Source organism: Aptenodytes forsteri, unplaced genomic scaffold (assembly GCF_000699145.1).
Source record: "Aptenodytes forsteri isolate BGI_AS27 unplaced genomic scaffold, ASM69914v1 Scaffold51, whole genome shotgun sequence".
In the NCBI taxonomy this organism is placed as follows: domain Eukaryota; kingdom Metazoa; phylum Chordata; class Aves; order Sphenisciformes; family Spheniscidae; genus Aptenodytes; species Aptenodytes forsteri.
The window spans coordinates 4,787,798-4,803,842 of record NW_008795495.1 but is presented as its reverse complement, the minus strand read 5'-3'; the positions used below and the strand labels follow the sequence as shown (position 1 = coordinate 4,803,842).

General features: G+C 36.4%; 1 protein-coding gene across 1 annotated transcript in view; it reads left to right on the top strand.

The window, feature by feature from the left end:
- MYCBP2 (MYC binding protein 2, E3 ubiquitin protein ligase) overlaps window positions 1-16,045 on the top strand; it is a gene marked incomplete at its 5' end in the record, with an annotated part of 194,066 nt that overhangs the window by 102,852 nt on the left and 75,169 nt on the right. Inside the window, 7 exons of the mRNA XM_009281730.1 lie at window positions 2,497-2,584; window positions 6,439-6,491; window positions 7,761-7,933; window positions 8,274-8,418; window positions 10,220-10,432; window positions 14,637-14,692; window positions 15,105-15,220. Of these exons, the coding sequence (XP_009280005.1) occupies window positions 2,497-2,584; window positions 6,439-6,491; window positions 7,761-7,933; window positions 8,274-8,418; window positions 10,220-10,432; window positions 14,637-14,692; window positions 15,105-15,220 (844 nt within the window). The remainder of the gene's footprint in view (window positions 1-2,496; window positions 2,585-6,438; window positions 6,492-7,760; window positions 7,934-8,273; window positions 8,419-10,219; window positions 10,433-14,636; window positions 14,693-15,104; window positions 15,221-16,045) is intronic.

Genomic DNA, 16,045 nt, shown 5'->3' with positions numbered 1-16,045 from the left:
TATGATATGATAATAACAATAATTTTTGCTTAAGCTGAAAAAAAGGTGCAGATTCATATACTTTGTTTTTTGAAAGTAATAATTTTTGCTTAAGCTGAAAAAAAGGTGCAGATTCATATACTTTGTTAATTTTTTTGAAAGCATTTACAAACAAAGCTGCTGGCTTTCACTGAGTTTGGAAACTTTGTGATGACAGTTTTCGGAAGTGTTACCACTGGTAGAAAAAGAAGCGTATGTTCTGGTGACCACTGTGTTTTCTCTAGCTTAAAGGAACAAAATATCGGTAAGACCTAATTCAAGTCAGTGGGATTCATTTTTGCACATCTGATTCTCTCTCCTTCCAAAGGGCAAGCTTCTGGTACCATTACCTAACTACAGTATATTGAATGACATTCATCGTTAGGGAAGTCTCTGCAAAAACTGAAAGATGTCATTGAGTGTGAGCAAGTGCATCAAGGAATCGGGTGTCACTGTACTATTAAACTTTGTTTAAACCTAGGATTTTTGCAAAAATTACAGATTTATGCTTTGATGAATGAAAAGGAAGTCTTTTTGTTGGTCATTATTAAATCTACAAAATATATGCAAAAACTGCCCTCTGCATAAAGGGTGTTCACACAGCAGGGAACTGTCCGGTGGGTTGATCCACATTTCACATCTTTACTTGCTTGCTATTTCAGAACCTGCTGTTTTGAGTCCTAAAGATGCAGTTTATCAAGGGTTTAGTTTAAAATGCATTTTGGAGATTTTTCAGTCTGCTTGGGAGTCTCAGAGAATACAAGGCAAGTCTAGGATTACTGATTTTGAAGGCTCTTTCCAAAAGAAGGATTTTTTACCTACTTCATATATTGCCAGTTGTTGTGGTTTAACCCCAGCTGGCAACTAAGCACCACACAGCCGCTCGCTCGCTCCCCCTACAGTGGGATGGGGGAGAGAGTCAGAAGGGTAAAAGTGAGAAAACTCATGGGTTGAGATAAGAACAGTTTAATAGGTGAAGCAAAAGCTGTGCACGCAAGCAAAGAAAAACAAGGAATTCACTCACTCTTTCCCATGGGCAGGCAGGTGTTCAGCCATCTCCAGGAGAGCAGGGCTCCATCATGTGTAACGGTTACTTGGGAAGACAAACGCCATCACACCAAACATCCCCCCTCTTCCTTCTTCTTCCCCAACTTTATATGCTGAGCATGACGTCATATGGTGTGGAATATCCCTCTGGCCAGTTTGGGTCAGCTGTCCTGGCTGTGTCCCCTCCCAGCTTCTCACTGGCAGAGCACAAGAAGCTGAAAAGTCCTTGACTAGTGTAGGCACTACTTAGCAACAACTAAAACATCAGTGTGTTATCAGCATTATTCTCATCCTAAATCCAAAACACAGCACTGTACCAGCTACTAGGAAGAAAATTAACTCTATCCCAGCCGAAACCAGGACACCAGTTTCTGTAAGTCTGCCTAGAAAATCCATCAGATGGTAGTTTCCCATCTCCCGCACTGTTTTTTGGTTTTGTGGTTTTTGGGTTTGTTTTTTTTTTTCCTCCATGAGAGGCATTTGTCAGTTGTGCTGAACCACTCACAGATTTGTTTAAAACTTAAAATTTAAAAATGGTGTTAGTGTCAACACCTTTTTGTGAGCAAAGTTAAAGAGGTTTGGCCTGCATGTAGCTGGGACAAGTTGAGGGAAAATATTGGATAGATTTCTTTATGGTTAAAAAAGTAGCTACAACCTTCCTAGCCATACTGCTCTGCCCCTATTCCTTGCACCCAGCCTCCTTCCCTCCATATATTTGAAAACTGTGTGTGGTCTGTTCTTTTTTTCTTTTTTTTCTTTTTTTTTTTTTTCTTGTGAACAGGCTTGAGTGACAAGTCTGGTGGGAGGGAGGGGGAGTCTTCTCATTCCCTAGAACAGCAGCATCAATGGGAATAAATAACTTTCCAGTGTGAATAGAAGGGAGAAACTGTCAGGGGCTTCTCCCAGGATTTATAATGGAGAAAGGGAAATTACGGAATCTTTTTCCCATCCTTGCCTCTCCAACTAGAGAAAGGGAAGAGGAAAAAAAGTTATGAACGCTACTACCTTTAAACAGGATGGGAATGTGAGCATATGTGGTATGTTTATATATGCAGCTTAGAAGCAGCATTGTTTTGCAATCCAAATATGTACCGGTAGGTTTTTTGTATTGGGAAGTTCCCTTTCTCTTTAACATTACAGGCAAAAGGCAATTATCATCTTCAGATGATAGCCTTACTAGGCTACCAGAAGCATGGTAATCCATTTATTAATACTCTTACCTAGTGGAAATTGTTCTAAAAATTTGGTACTCTGGCCCATGTCACAGCAAAACATGACAGTCTAGCTGTTTGGCAGGAACAATATCACTGAGAAACATCAAACTGGAACACACAATTAATATCTCTTAGGATAAAGCAGTGTCAGGGAAATGCATTCATTGTCCTGTTTTCTGAGACACTATATAGTTTTAAAATTTGTTTCAATTTGAAGGGTATTATTCAGCTGGAGAAAGAATTGGCCAATTTAGGAGGATCATGTGCAGCAGCTTTGATGAAGAAAGATCTAGCGCTTCCTATTGGTAAGTCCTACTCAAAGAACATACTTTGTTATTTCATCATTGTTCTGTGTGTTCTGAATGAATACTACCTTTAAGTCTTAATGTCGCTTTCAGTTAGAGATGATCATACAAAATTGATTCTTAAAACTGAATTAATCAAACAAGATAATAAAGTGGTGTTGTTTTCTGCTTAAACTGTTCCCTTCGTGTGCGTATGAGGAAGAGGGAAACCTTGTCATTTAAATCTGAACCAACTCACCCCATCCACAGGTAGTGTATCAGTGTACGAGCTATGTCCTACAGTTTCCTCGTGGTACTTCACAAATATGCAGGTATATTATTTGTATTTCTCTTTCACTGTTTTTTCTCCCTGCACTCCACACCTTTCTGAATGAAAAATACCTGCAGCACTGAACTGTAAAGTTTAAAATTACTTGTTTAAAATTTAAAGTGACCATTGCATCTGTAGATGTAATAGCCTAAAATATTTCTGCTGTAGTATTTTTTTCTTACAATTACAAAAAAAAAATTACATACTTTTACAGCAGATGCAGCAAATAAAAGTTTACAGTAACCCAAATGCAATTTAAAATGTAAGGAAAAATATGAGTTTTTGAAAATTAATGGGTACAGAGATGGAATTAGAACTTTCTAATGATGCAGCCGTATTCTGTGTAATAACATTTCTCCTAATTAACGTTAGTGTATAGGAAAAATAGGCTCATAATCTATAATAGGATATCTTTTTGATCATTTTAATTCACAGGCTCAAACAAGAGCTTAAATATTATTAATGAGACTGGAACTGTGTATTAATGAGCAGGAGGGCATTGATCAGTGTGCAGTTATAACCACAAAACCTGATTTGAATTTTTTAACCCAGTATTTTGCTTGTGTATTTGAATGTGCAGGTTTCTTACTTTATGTTGTAAATAGGCACCTCAATTACACTGGTAGATCTGTATTTCTCTCTCAAAAGTACAGGCAATTCTATAGTTTAAATAGTGCCCTCTTCTGTTATCCTCCAAACAGCTGCATTAACTTCTTAGTTTTGTTGACTTCCGTAGCACCCATTTATCCTGCTCTTCTCCTATGCAAAAAAAAAAAAAGAAACTGAAATTGAAATGCTTCTGACTTAATTTCCCAGGTTTTCTATTACTTCATGCTTCTCTTTAAAGAGTTTTTTTGTTTTGTTTTAATTTTGTATGTCTAAAACAAGAAGCAAAAGTAGGTGGTACATAGTTTGGCTTTATATGCTTTCAGATAGAAGGAATTTGAAATAAAACATGCAGTTAAGTTACCTGTGCAGTCTCAGCCACCTATAAAAGTGGTCGTGTATGATCTGCAAGAGGGGAGGGATAGGTGTATTCCTGTAGAGTTTCCTGATTACTGACATAATTACAATTGATGCATCTGATCGTTACTTAACACCAACTCCAGGACTTCAGCCAAGTCTGCTAGTGTTGCTGATAATATTACAAAGCTAATGACAAACAGGCATCATATGTGTGTATTGTTTCTCTACAAGACCACTGGACCCCGTGAATAAACAGAACTGATGAATTATAGGCAGCAGTGGTAGTGTTTGCAGATGTAAAGCACTGTGCAGCCTTTTTAAGATGGATTTTGGTTGTCTGTAATTTTGCTTTGTTTAAGTGTTTTGCTTGGTGTCTCAGAAAAACACTGTGGCAGGAAAAGAGGTAAAATGTGGTTTTCTAGAGCAACATTTAAATGACTTAATATCAGACTACTATTCCTTTTTCTGCATTCTAGATTATGTATCTTCTACCTTTTGCTGCAGGTGAAATGGTGTCTTAAATACTGTATTACTGCCATTGCTCATCTGCAGAGCAGTATCTTATTTGTGGAATGGAGTGTCCTTTAAGAAAAACCTATATAATCATATAAAAGACTGTCTTGTAATGCATACACACAAGAAGGCCCTTTGAGTTAGACTTTTCATACTTTTATTTTATAATTTCTGCAGTTTTACCTTTGTTCCATGTGCGGATGTATACAGGCTAAAGAAAGTAACCTAAGAAAAAGGCTCACTCCAGAAAAGAATTAGCAACTTAACTTACAATGCCTGAACTTTGGCATTTAGAAGTTAGGCATCTATATCTAAGATAGTAGCTCTAACCTTCTTTTAGAGTTAATGTAGACTTCTTCAGAGGATGGTTCGTGTCATCCTAAGATGAAGATGTAAGAAAAACAAAATTAATCACCCAAAGGAGGAACCTGTTTCTCCTCCATTCGCTATAAAGATATCTTGTAATATCTAAGTCTGAGCTCATTATCTCATGCTTCACTGCCCACAAGTAGGTGAAGTAAATCCTGCTCTATTTCCCAGATAGTTGGATCCAGAGGTCTAAAGAGTAAGTGCTCTTAAAACCTGGCGATTTTAATGAAGAAAATAAGAAACTTAATGAATGTGGCAGAACTTTAAGAAAAGGAAATAGGAAACACATGGTTGAAAATTCTCACCAGGTACATTTGTGGAACATTGTGCAAAGGGCATCATAGGAGTTCAAAAAAAAAAAAAAAAAAAAAGGACGGGTCTGGAAACTTTCTGTCAGGGAAAATAGAATGATTGAACTGACTTCAAATCAGAGTTAATAGTTGTTACTGGCATCCTTGTAGGACCCTTCCGTCTTCAGCTTTATTTGCATGATTTATCTTGGTCTATTGACTTTAAGAAGGTTGTCCTTCACAAAGACCTTGCTTTTTAGTAATTGTTATAGTGAGTATATTCTGTATACAAGTAGCCAAATACTTTTATAAGTATTCCTCTAGAACTATTAGGAAAAACAAGTGTTTTGAAAGGACATCAAGAAGGCTTTTAGCCTGTTTTGCTCCAAAGGAAGATGGACCAGACAGTGATTCCTTCATGTATTAGGAAAACTTTATCTTTGAAAGTACACCCAAGTACTCTTTGAGTTACCGTGTTCAAAAGGTCACGCTTCCTCCTTGCTGGTTCTCCAAGACTCAAATTTAAGATATTTCTTCCCGAGAGAGAGATCTGGTCTGTGACCAAGATCTAACTTAAACAGCAATGTGGAATTGATCGGCGTATTTAACATTATTACTTACTAATTGTTTCGAATTCGGTAGAAGTTATTTCTGAGAGCAGAGCTCTTATATATCTTTATTTCTTTGAATTTTAAAAATGCCTTAGGACTCGATTCTTTTCATTTCTCTTTCTCTCTTCTTACTAGTAGAATTGCCTGACATGTTTTTGAGAGAGAGTAGAAATATGGTAACCTTATCTGTTTTACTTTTCTGTTAAAAGACTGTGTTTGGCAATTCTGGTCACCCTGGAATCAGACTTTTGAGTTACATTTGTGAGAAAGAAATATTGTATAATAAAATGTATTGGAGTTTTATGTTTTAGGAGGAATCATAATTTACAAAATTGTGCAGAGTTTATCAGGTTTTCAAATACTGTTACTAGGGTAAGTTCTTAAAAGGGAGCAGCTGGTGCATACTTGTAGGTACTGCTTCCCAGAAACCATCTTGACTTCACCACAAAATCTTTTTCTGAGAGTATCTAGTTACATCCAAAGATTTGCCATACATACTGTCTTGGAGATAAGAAGACAAGTACCAGATTTTTGTTTTGTGTAATGTTTATTGTTAATTTGCTTGTGCACTAAAGTACACAGTACTGCATGTTTATTGTGTTACTTGAAAATATTAATCTTTCAACTGCTGGTTAAAACATGTAATGCGTCATCTTGCAAACAAATTTTGTAATACGAAAGGCTTCACTAAACAGGATTGAATTTTGCATTCCATCATACGTAGCTAAATGTCAATATTATTGTTATGAATAATAAGTTTATTTTTTGTTGTGAAAATAAGTTCTATTTTTACAGCAGGTAATGAATTTGAAAAAAATCTTGAGATTCTTGAAGAGGCTGCTTTACAGGTATACTACTGCTTTTTTTTTCCATTGCAACATACTTCAGCATATAATTGCATTGAAACTTTTTGGCTGCTAAGGAAGAAGATTACTTGTAAGGTTTTTATAATAAGGGAATATGGCTTGTTATAAAACAGTTTAAGAAAGTCTTGCAGAAGTTTAATATTTACATTAAATCTTTTAAAATAAATCTGCTTAGAAAAAAATGCATAAAATACCTCAGAGAAGTTAGATGACCAAATATATTTCAAAATATATACGTGTCTGGCTTAGGTTGCACAATTTAACAAATTTTAGATGTTACCAAAATTAATCCTGCATGTCTTTGTAATTGCAGAAACAAAATCACTTTTTCAGTTGAACTGTAACATTTATCAAGTCCCAAATAATATGATTGCAGTTGTTCTGGATTGATGATACATTTTATTCGTTGTGATGGGAGCTAATGCGGGTCAGTAGTGCCCTAATTATAGCCCCTAGCTGATGATGCACAGTGAAAAAGGAGTTTTCACATTCTGTCTCACTTTCCTAATTATCTTCAGAGCAACTGTTTTGAAATTTAGTTGTCACAGTACTTGCTGGAAAAACATATCAGTGCTACATATGACACCATTGCATAGGCCTTAGATGACAGAACAGTCAACAGAAACTGTCTAGGAGGAATCAGATGTTCCTTGAAAGAAATATTTTTTTTCAGCAATCTGTTCTTGGACCCACTGTGTTCTAATTCAAAATGTGAGCTAGGAGTGTGCATGCGAGTAATGGATTAATTTTTGCTTTTAGTCCTGTCTGTTAAATTTTTTATTCATCTTTCTACCTTCCTTCCCTTCCTCCAAAGAAGGGATTTCTTGTACTTTGTCTCACCCAAAAATATCCTTCTTAAAAGATCTGCCTTTCTGTAAGTCATATCTCTAGCCTTTTAGTTTCTTTTGGAACGTGCTCATTGGTCACATTTTCAGAACAGCTCTCTTCATTCAATTCAGCAGTTTAGGATGCTCTTAACATGGAAGTTCATGTTACCTTATTCTTTCTTTCAGAAATTCTCTCTCAACTCAAGCTCGTTTAGTCTCATTTGACATAAATTACTGTTTTATAGACTGCACTTTCATCAGAGTAAAGTTTATCCACTTTTCTCCTACTTGAATGGTTTTCAGTGCCCAAAATGTCTTTGCCAGTTGTATCATATTATGGGAAAGTGTCTACATGTAAGATACTGAAAAGCTGTTTTGTCTCTATCCTTTCATCCCCACCCCAACCCCCGCAAAAAAAAAAAAGGTGTGCAAATCTCACTCTGGCATTCTCGGGAAAGGCTTGGCACTATCTCACTCACCAACCATTTTGGAAGCTCTTGAAGGAAATCTTCCACTGCAGGTACAAAGCAATGAGCAGTCATTTCTGGAAGATTTCATTGCTTGTGTACCAGGATCAAGTGGTGGACGACTTGCGAGGTAAAAAGTTTGTGCTGCATGAATAAACCCATTACTTTACAGTTGTAATGTTTAAGTTTTGCAACAAAATAGAAAATGTTTAGTTATGTGTTAAATTTCAAAACCTGTGCACTGTTGCTTGTCTATACAACTAGCTATAGAACTTCTGTAGTTACATCAAATATTAGTTAAGTAAAACTATTTGACTGTATTGTTTCTATTAATATATTAGGTAAAAGCATTTAAGTATTCAGACCTTCTGCATCCTTTCTTAGCTGGAAGCCATGTTTGTACAGAGTAAGAATTTATCTTGCGGGGGCCTGTAAGAGATTTTGATATCAGGTGTTTGTCTTTGCTGTAGGTGGCTTCAGCCAGATTCATATGCTGATCCTCAAAAAACATCATTGATTTTGAATAAGGATGACATTCGATGTGGTTGGCCAACTGTTATTACAGTACAAACAAAAGACCAGTATGGGGATGTTGTTCATGTTCCTAATATGAAGGTAATTATTGTCATCTGGGCTGTTCTTATACTTCATCATGCCTTCTTTTAGTATTTGTTGTAGATATTCCACAGAATACTCCTGTATAGGGCAGAAAGTGGCATTAGTAAATTCAGCGTAGTCAGACTTTCTTACCTTTAAATCCACAAAATTATCAAATTCTGTATTATGCCAACACCATTTCATGCAGTTTAGAGCTTGTCTGGAATGAGTTATACATCTGTAGCGTGTGGAAATAATCAGTTGTAGATGATGTTTGATGGTGGTGATGTGTAAGGTGACAAGAATCCAGTTTTTAACTTGTAAGCCAGGAAAGAGTATTCAAAATTTTAAACTGAATAAATGTGATAGAAAAAAGAATCAGAAGCACATTGATGGACCATTTCATAGTCACTTTATTTTAGACTAGAACAACAGCACTCCCCCGTTTTCTGTTTCTAATATTTGGAAGTTCCTGTAGTCTTTTTTCGTTTGTTTGTTAAAGTACTGGAAAGGAAGTATTCATGACAGCCTCAGGTAGAATTGGAAAACCCTTGCAGGCTTTGGAGTGAAACCTGTGGGATATGTATAAAAGTTGGCTGCTTGATTTGAAGTAGCAAAGCATGCGAACAAAACAAATTGAACACAAAATGTTTTTCACATTGTTTTAATAAATTTGGCTATATTTGTGTTTTAAAGCCCACTGTTACTCTGGAGTAGTACGAATATTTTCAAGACTTGCTTTTGCTCAAGCCCAAAAGTAGGTGAAGTACCTTATACAAAGGCATAATTCCTGTCATAAGAACTCTCAAATCTATTCTTTGTATAGGATGTAATAATCAAGAGTTATCTTACAGTGAGATGTAAACGCATTAATGAACTGTGAGTCTACAACAGTAACACAAGAATCAGTCCCAAACACAGCTTGATTGCAATTTAAATGTGTGGTTTCTTACTTAAATGTGTGACAAAGGAAGTAGAAAACTTTAAGTAGTGATTTTACTCTATCAATCAGGAAAAGTGTATGTCAAAATATACACATCAAAATTGCTGCTGGATTTCTTGTTTAATTAGTATTTTGTTTCATTAATATATTAAAGTAATAAATCTTAATTCAATTTAATTATTCTGTTGGACTCGTTCAGTGTGTAATGTGCTGATGTAACTTCCAGTAAATTAAAACAGCATATGAAATGTGCAGCAATTAAACAGATTTTATTGCAGATTTAGGATGAGTAGTGAGTAAACTTATTTTCTAGATACTCTGTTCTTCCTCAGAAAACTAAGTACAGCTGACTGTTACCTGCAGTAATGGAGGTCTGTGGTATCTCTGGGGAAAAAAAGTCAGATAAAATATGTGTTAAATGTGCTCATGTAGTCAGGTGGCTGAGCTAGCCAAGATCCAATCTGGCCACTGCTGATCCAGATCTAGCAGGCCCTGATGACTCACTCTGAAACCTGTGCATTCATTTGGAAGGCTCTCTTCCCTACTTCGTAGCATTTTCTGTGGGGGAAAACTTAGCTAGGCATACCAGACTATGTGCTGCTTCCCAGGGAGTGCTCTGGGACTGGCAGAACTGACACTGGCTCTTACTGATCACGTGCAAAGTCAGTTGGGTGCTTCTCTCCTATACATTTACATTTTTCAGAGATGCTGTGCTTGGCTTTGCAAAGTGTTAAGTGTCGGCACACAGATTTTTGACACAGCTGGATTTATAGTGAATGCTCTAAGCACTTTGTCACTGTACCTTGTCAGATCTAAAAGAATGTGTGTGTGTGTTTTCTCCCTAAATCATCTTCGGTATCCCATGTCTTATTGCAGGTAGAAGTCAAAGCTATTCCTGTTTCTCAGAAAAAAACATCTTTGCAACAAGAACAAGTTAAAAAAGTGCAACGGATACCAGGGAGTCCTGCAACAGCTGCTTCCCCTAGCAGTGATATGACCTTTGGAGGACTTCCTTCACCAAAGCTTGATTCTTCCTACGAGCCAATGATAGTAAAAGAAGCTCGATATATTGCTATTACAATGATGAAGGTAAATTGCTGTCATTTTAGCAATATAACTATACAACTCAGCATTCAAAGTGTGTAAAGGTATGCAAAGGAGAAAGAAAAAAGTATATTTTAGTTTGGTCACAATCTAAAAATACATTAATTACAAATTACTTTGATTATATTTAAGTTCAGCAGAAAACTAGGTGCATCAAAAGGGCCAATTGCCTGAACTCTAAAGCAGTTATAAACTGGATTAGCATTTAAAAAGAAAAGTTGTCTTTGATTTTGATTATGCTGATTAACAAACTAGTCTGAGTCACTCAGGAGAAATGAAAACAGCTATTGAAATGGTAGAAGGGAAATCAAACCAATGTATCCATACAGAGTTGGAGTGTTGCAGTGAATCTGTATTAAAAACTAACACCAGTGAACGTAGGGAAAAATAGGAGCTCAGCATAGTAAAAAGACCATATGAATGATTTGTGTATCAATGCATAAATATTAAACAACAGCTGTTGAAATTAGCCACTGCCAAATGGATCAGCTCAGAGACTTGGCCAGCAACAGTTTTTAAAGAGGTGAAAACTGAACAGTTCGTATTGATTTGAGTATATTTTAGAACCCGTGATACATTTACATATATATAACATATTGACCCAGTTAAGAGCTGTGACATGATGTGTATAACTAGCAGTTAGACAAGTTAATAAGACATGATTAATCAGGAGTTAGAGAAGGATAATAGTCAGTATAATCAATATGGACTTATGGGGGGGGCCGGAATCAGCAAACTAGCATCTTTTAGAGTGTACAAAGTTGTTTTCTACGGAGGATAGTGCTGCAGTAGCTATATGTAAATAGTGCAGCTGGCTACTAAATAGTGTCTTAATGCATCAATGAAAGAACTATGAAATAAGTATAGCGTACAACAAATGGTTTAAAAACTTGTTAAATCACACGTCTGAAAAGATATTTAGAATGAGGGAGTGTATATCAAGGAGACAAGTGTTGCTTGTTTGGTGTGTGTGTTTTGGGTTTTTTTTTTACTTGGGGTACTGCAAAGATCACTTCTTGGCTTGATGCTACTTGGTATTTTTATCAGTGACTTGAGGCGGGGGGCAGGAAATACATGATTTATTCAAAGTTGGAACCCAGGTGGGATTTCTGATAACCATTGTCCACAGGCATCTGCTGCTTCTTTTCCAGTAATAGGTATTAAACCTGCTCACACAGATGTTACAGTGGCACACCTTGCAATGCATTAGATAATCTGGGGTAACTGACTGTTGGAGCAAGGGCAAGGTGTCCAGAAATTAATCTCTAGGTTTGATGGACCCTTTGAGTGAGGAATGCTTGATGTTAGCTCGTTAACTTGTAACAAATTTTAACTTGAATCAGGCTAAGATAAAATGAAAATGCAGATATTAATTTAAAGTCGTCTTAGTAGGTAATAACAGTACAAATGTTTGTAGAGATAAAAGTGAAAAAGTAAGACACAAACCAAGGTAAAATACAAAAAGTCTCTCTCTCTACTTGTTGAAACGTGCTCGGCTTCTGCATTTAACACCTTTTTGGGGAATCTTCCAGAGGTTCCTTTCAGATTAAGTCTTTTCCATCCAAAACTTTAACTCTTTTTTATTCTGAAGAGCGCTGATATTTTGCTGCTTAAATTAAGGACTGTCTGACATTGTGGGAAATGCAGATGTGTTACCTGCTGTTCTTTATTAGGTTATTAACAACTGTACTGATTCAAGAAAGTGTAAAAATTCTCTTCTACTTCCCTCCCTGCATTACTGAGCACACTCATGTCAGGGGACATCCGCAGATTACACTGAACTTTTCATTTTATACCAGCCTGCATGTTGTATCAGTACTTGATAGAAACATCCAAATACGATTAGAAACTGTAGCTTCTCACCTCATGACAATAAATTGACATGTTTGGGGGACTGATACCCAAAACCACATCTTGTATAGAGACTCAAAATGGCTGATCTGCATGTATGTTCAAATGTTCTCATCCCACCTCTTTTCTCCCTGTTGTTTTTGATTTAACATGGGAAACTGGTAACTCAGCAACAATTGCAGCCCAGAGATATTCTTGCTGAGGTACTTCGTGCATTTCTGGGACTCCATTATCTACTTCTCATGGGCCTTTTCAGTGCAGTCATTTCACAAGAAACTGTGAAAGTAAACCATTTTGTTTCTAGTGGGAATCGATGGAAATATCACCTCAATACAGAGTGGATTTCTTCTTCACTTTGAGTAGAAAGAAAGAGGATCCAGAATTCCATTGGTAAATCCACTGGGCTGGTTTGCAGTTTTTGACCTGCAACACATTTGCTTTCTTATCTTCACATGGTCTTCAATGCACTGTCTGCTGATCTCAAAACTACTGTATCCCATATATAAGATTTCCTTAAGCCAAGCACCAGTCAACCATGTCCACAGTGGTAAGAGAGGCAGTGTTTGGCCTCTTGGTGGCAGTAGCATGAGTTGTTAGGTATTCTGGACCTTGTTTTTTATGCCACCATCTCCCTCCTCTTCAAATAGAGATTTTAAAAGATTTCTGCAGCCAGGCAGAACAGTGCAGTCTTGATTGCATCTTGTGCTATAGACAGTGTACGCTTACTGGCAGGTCATGAAATAGAGGATGTTTCAGGGAATTTATCCCTTTTTCTGCCAGTCTACAGAGTTTGATAAAAGAGTTTCCAGAGGATCCTTTACTGATGAATCTAGAGATGTCTGACTCTCCTAGGCAAATAACTAGGATTGTGCTCACTGACTACATTTGGAAGTTCTAGGGATAAGCTACAGAAAGCATAGGACAAGTCCTGGGTCACAGACAGCTCAAACTAAAAACTCCAAAATCTCAGGGATTTCCGCGCATTGGTGGACAGAGCCCAGGTTATGTCAGATAAGGCAACTGTTTGCTTTGCTTGAACTGTCTCTGATTTTCTCTGCTGGGAGAACAGTGAAAAATCTAGCCTTTATAACTGGTATCTTATATACTGTATGCTTTCTGAATGGTATATGGCTGCTTCCCAGCTCCTTAAGGGGTGTTTTCTAAATTTTGCTTAAACTATTTAATGATCTGACAGCATTCTCTGAAATTCTCACCCCCATCCATGCTCAGAACAGATGTATGCACTCTGTCTTTCAATTTACAGTGATTACTGAAAAGCTTCCTTTCTTTTTTGTTCTGTGACGTATCTTTATTTTATCATGATTTGCTTTATTTCTAAGGCAGTGATTTCATAACAGTTTAGGCTAGTCTATCCCATCCATCTTCTGGAAAGCATATGGTCCAAGGCTAGACTAGGGAATTAAACTGGTATAAACTATTTACTTTTATATTTTTAAGGTTAGTTTTCTACTGGCTCAGTAGTCTTAGCGTAGACACTGGCATTCTCATGGGAGATTATAGAGAAGGCAAAGTCAGACTCTTCTTGGACTTGCACAGGGAAAGGATATGGGGCAATGGACACAACTGGTGAAAACGGAAATTCCGGTTACATATTAGGAGGAAAAAATTTACAATGAAAGTTGACAAACACTGCGACAGGCTGCCCAGAGAGGCTGTGGAGTCTCTGTCCTTGAGGATACTCAAAACTTGACTGGATACACCCCTGAACAAGCTGACCTAATTTGAAAGTTGGATGTAATTTTTGAGGGTGGCTCTACTTTGTGCAGGGGGGTGAACTCTGTTACCTCTGGAGGTCTCTTGCAACACAAATTGTTGTATACTTCTATGGTATGCAAAATTATGAGAGCAATATGGTGATATCATGCCAGCACAGACTTAGATTGACTTAAATCGTCATGGTGCTGTATCCCTTAGATACTATGTGGATATTTGTGCCCACAAGCAAGTTGAAATCTAGCTTATTAAAATAATTCAAAGGGGTTTTATGCAAGTGAGATAGGAAGAGATTCAAATACTTGACTGTGAACAAAGCTTTTGTTAGCAATATGTATCTTTATTATCTAAATAATGGCAATTTAAAGGGGAAGTGAAGGTACTTGTTTCATGTATGTATATGTGTGTGTGTGTCTCTTTCTGTGTTTTGGAATTGGTTTCTGGTTCCCTGCTTAATGTTTCTTGTGAGTGTAAATTTATTTTAGTATGTTCTTTGAGAAAATACTTTGCTTTCTTTCATTCATGATTTCAGTATAATTGATAATATTTTATATCATTTTATAATGGTAACACTGTATATTTGTTGAATTTCATCTGTTTATAGGCATATGAAAATTATTCTTTTGAAGAACTACGCTTTGCTTCACCAACACCAAAGAGGTAAACATTAAAGAATTACTTTTTAATAGGGACTAAAATTAATATGTCCTGTCACTTCTGCGTCCACTCAGAATCACAAACCTTGACTGCCAAATAATCTTGTCTAAAGGTGGAAACACTACAAAAATTGTGTATTTTGTTTTCTTTTAGAGATTCTGTTTAAAATCTTTCATTCTTAGTTGTTTTAATGTTTATTCCTTATTTGTGTTATCAATGCGTTCTTTCATCATTTGCTATAAATAAATGTGGTATAGAGGTTATAACTTCTAAATAATATGGGATTAGTACAATGGATGGGGGGAAAATGGTATTTAGATGATCTGAAAGGGAAAAAATAATTTCTAAACTATTACAAATTATTTTCAAAAAGACAATAATTGTTTATGATTTTAATTGTTTTGTTTATGCCTAGACCCAGTGAAAATATGTTGATCAGAGTCAATAATGATGGTACATACTGTGCAAACTGGACTCCTGGAGCTGTTGGTCTCTATACCATCCATGTTACTATAGACGGCATTGAAATAGGTACTCGATTTTCACTGTACTTAAGCGGAAATTTATATTATATCCAGTTTGTATACCAATAAATGTGTGTCTTGGCGCTCATAAGATTTAGTATTAAAGTTCATAGCAAAATCTAGCACCCGAGTTTTGGTTCCGAAGCCGCCTATATAATTCCCTCTTCTTTCTCAAAAGAAGAAAGACCACAGCTATTCTCTCCTTGAAATAGGAATATATTTGGCAAATAATGTATCTATAACATGGTTGGACTCCCAGATTAATAGTGTTTCTTGTTCTCTACTCTCAATGTTGCAAGAAAAATGTCTTGTTTCAGTGACAAGAGAGTGACAGAGATGTATAGTTAAAGAGGAAAAAAAACACTGATGAACCTAGGAAAAGGGAAAATTGTTCCTGACCATGCAGGAGTAAATAATGTCATTTCTTCTGTGGAATTTGGGAAAGCGTGGTCTTAATTGAAACTCTACGCTAAGTTCCAATTATTTGTACTAATTTTAAATGCTTTGGGTTTCTTCCTCACTGAAGTCCTTTTAGCTGTATTTTGGCTGTCTTGCTGGTCCTAGGGACTATAGTATAAGATACTATAGTATGCAACGGAAAGATTCCCCTTCTAAAAACGTCTGTATCTTGAATTGTCCCTTGTTAATCTTACTGGTGGTATGGTGAAGATGGTAGCAGAGGCATTGTAGTTAGGCCAAGAGCTCATAAGAGGGCTTAAGCGAGTTTGCCAGGACCAGCAATTCCTCTTTCCCAATACTGTACAGCGCCTTTTGTAAATATGTGAATGATATTCATAAATACATTATATTTATATATTATATAAATATATAA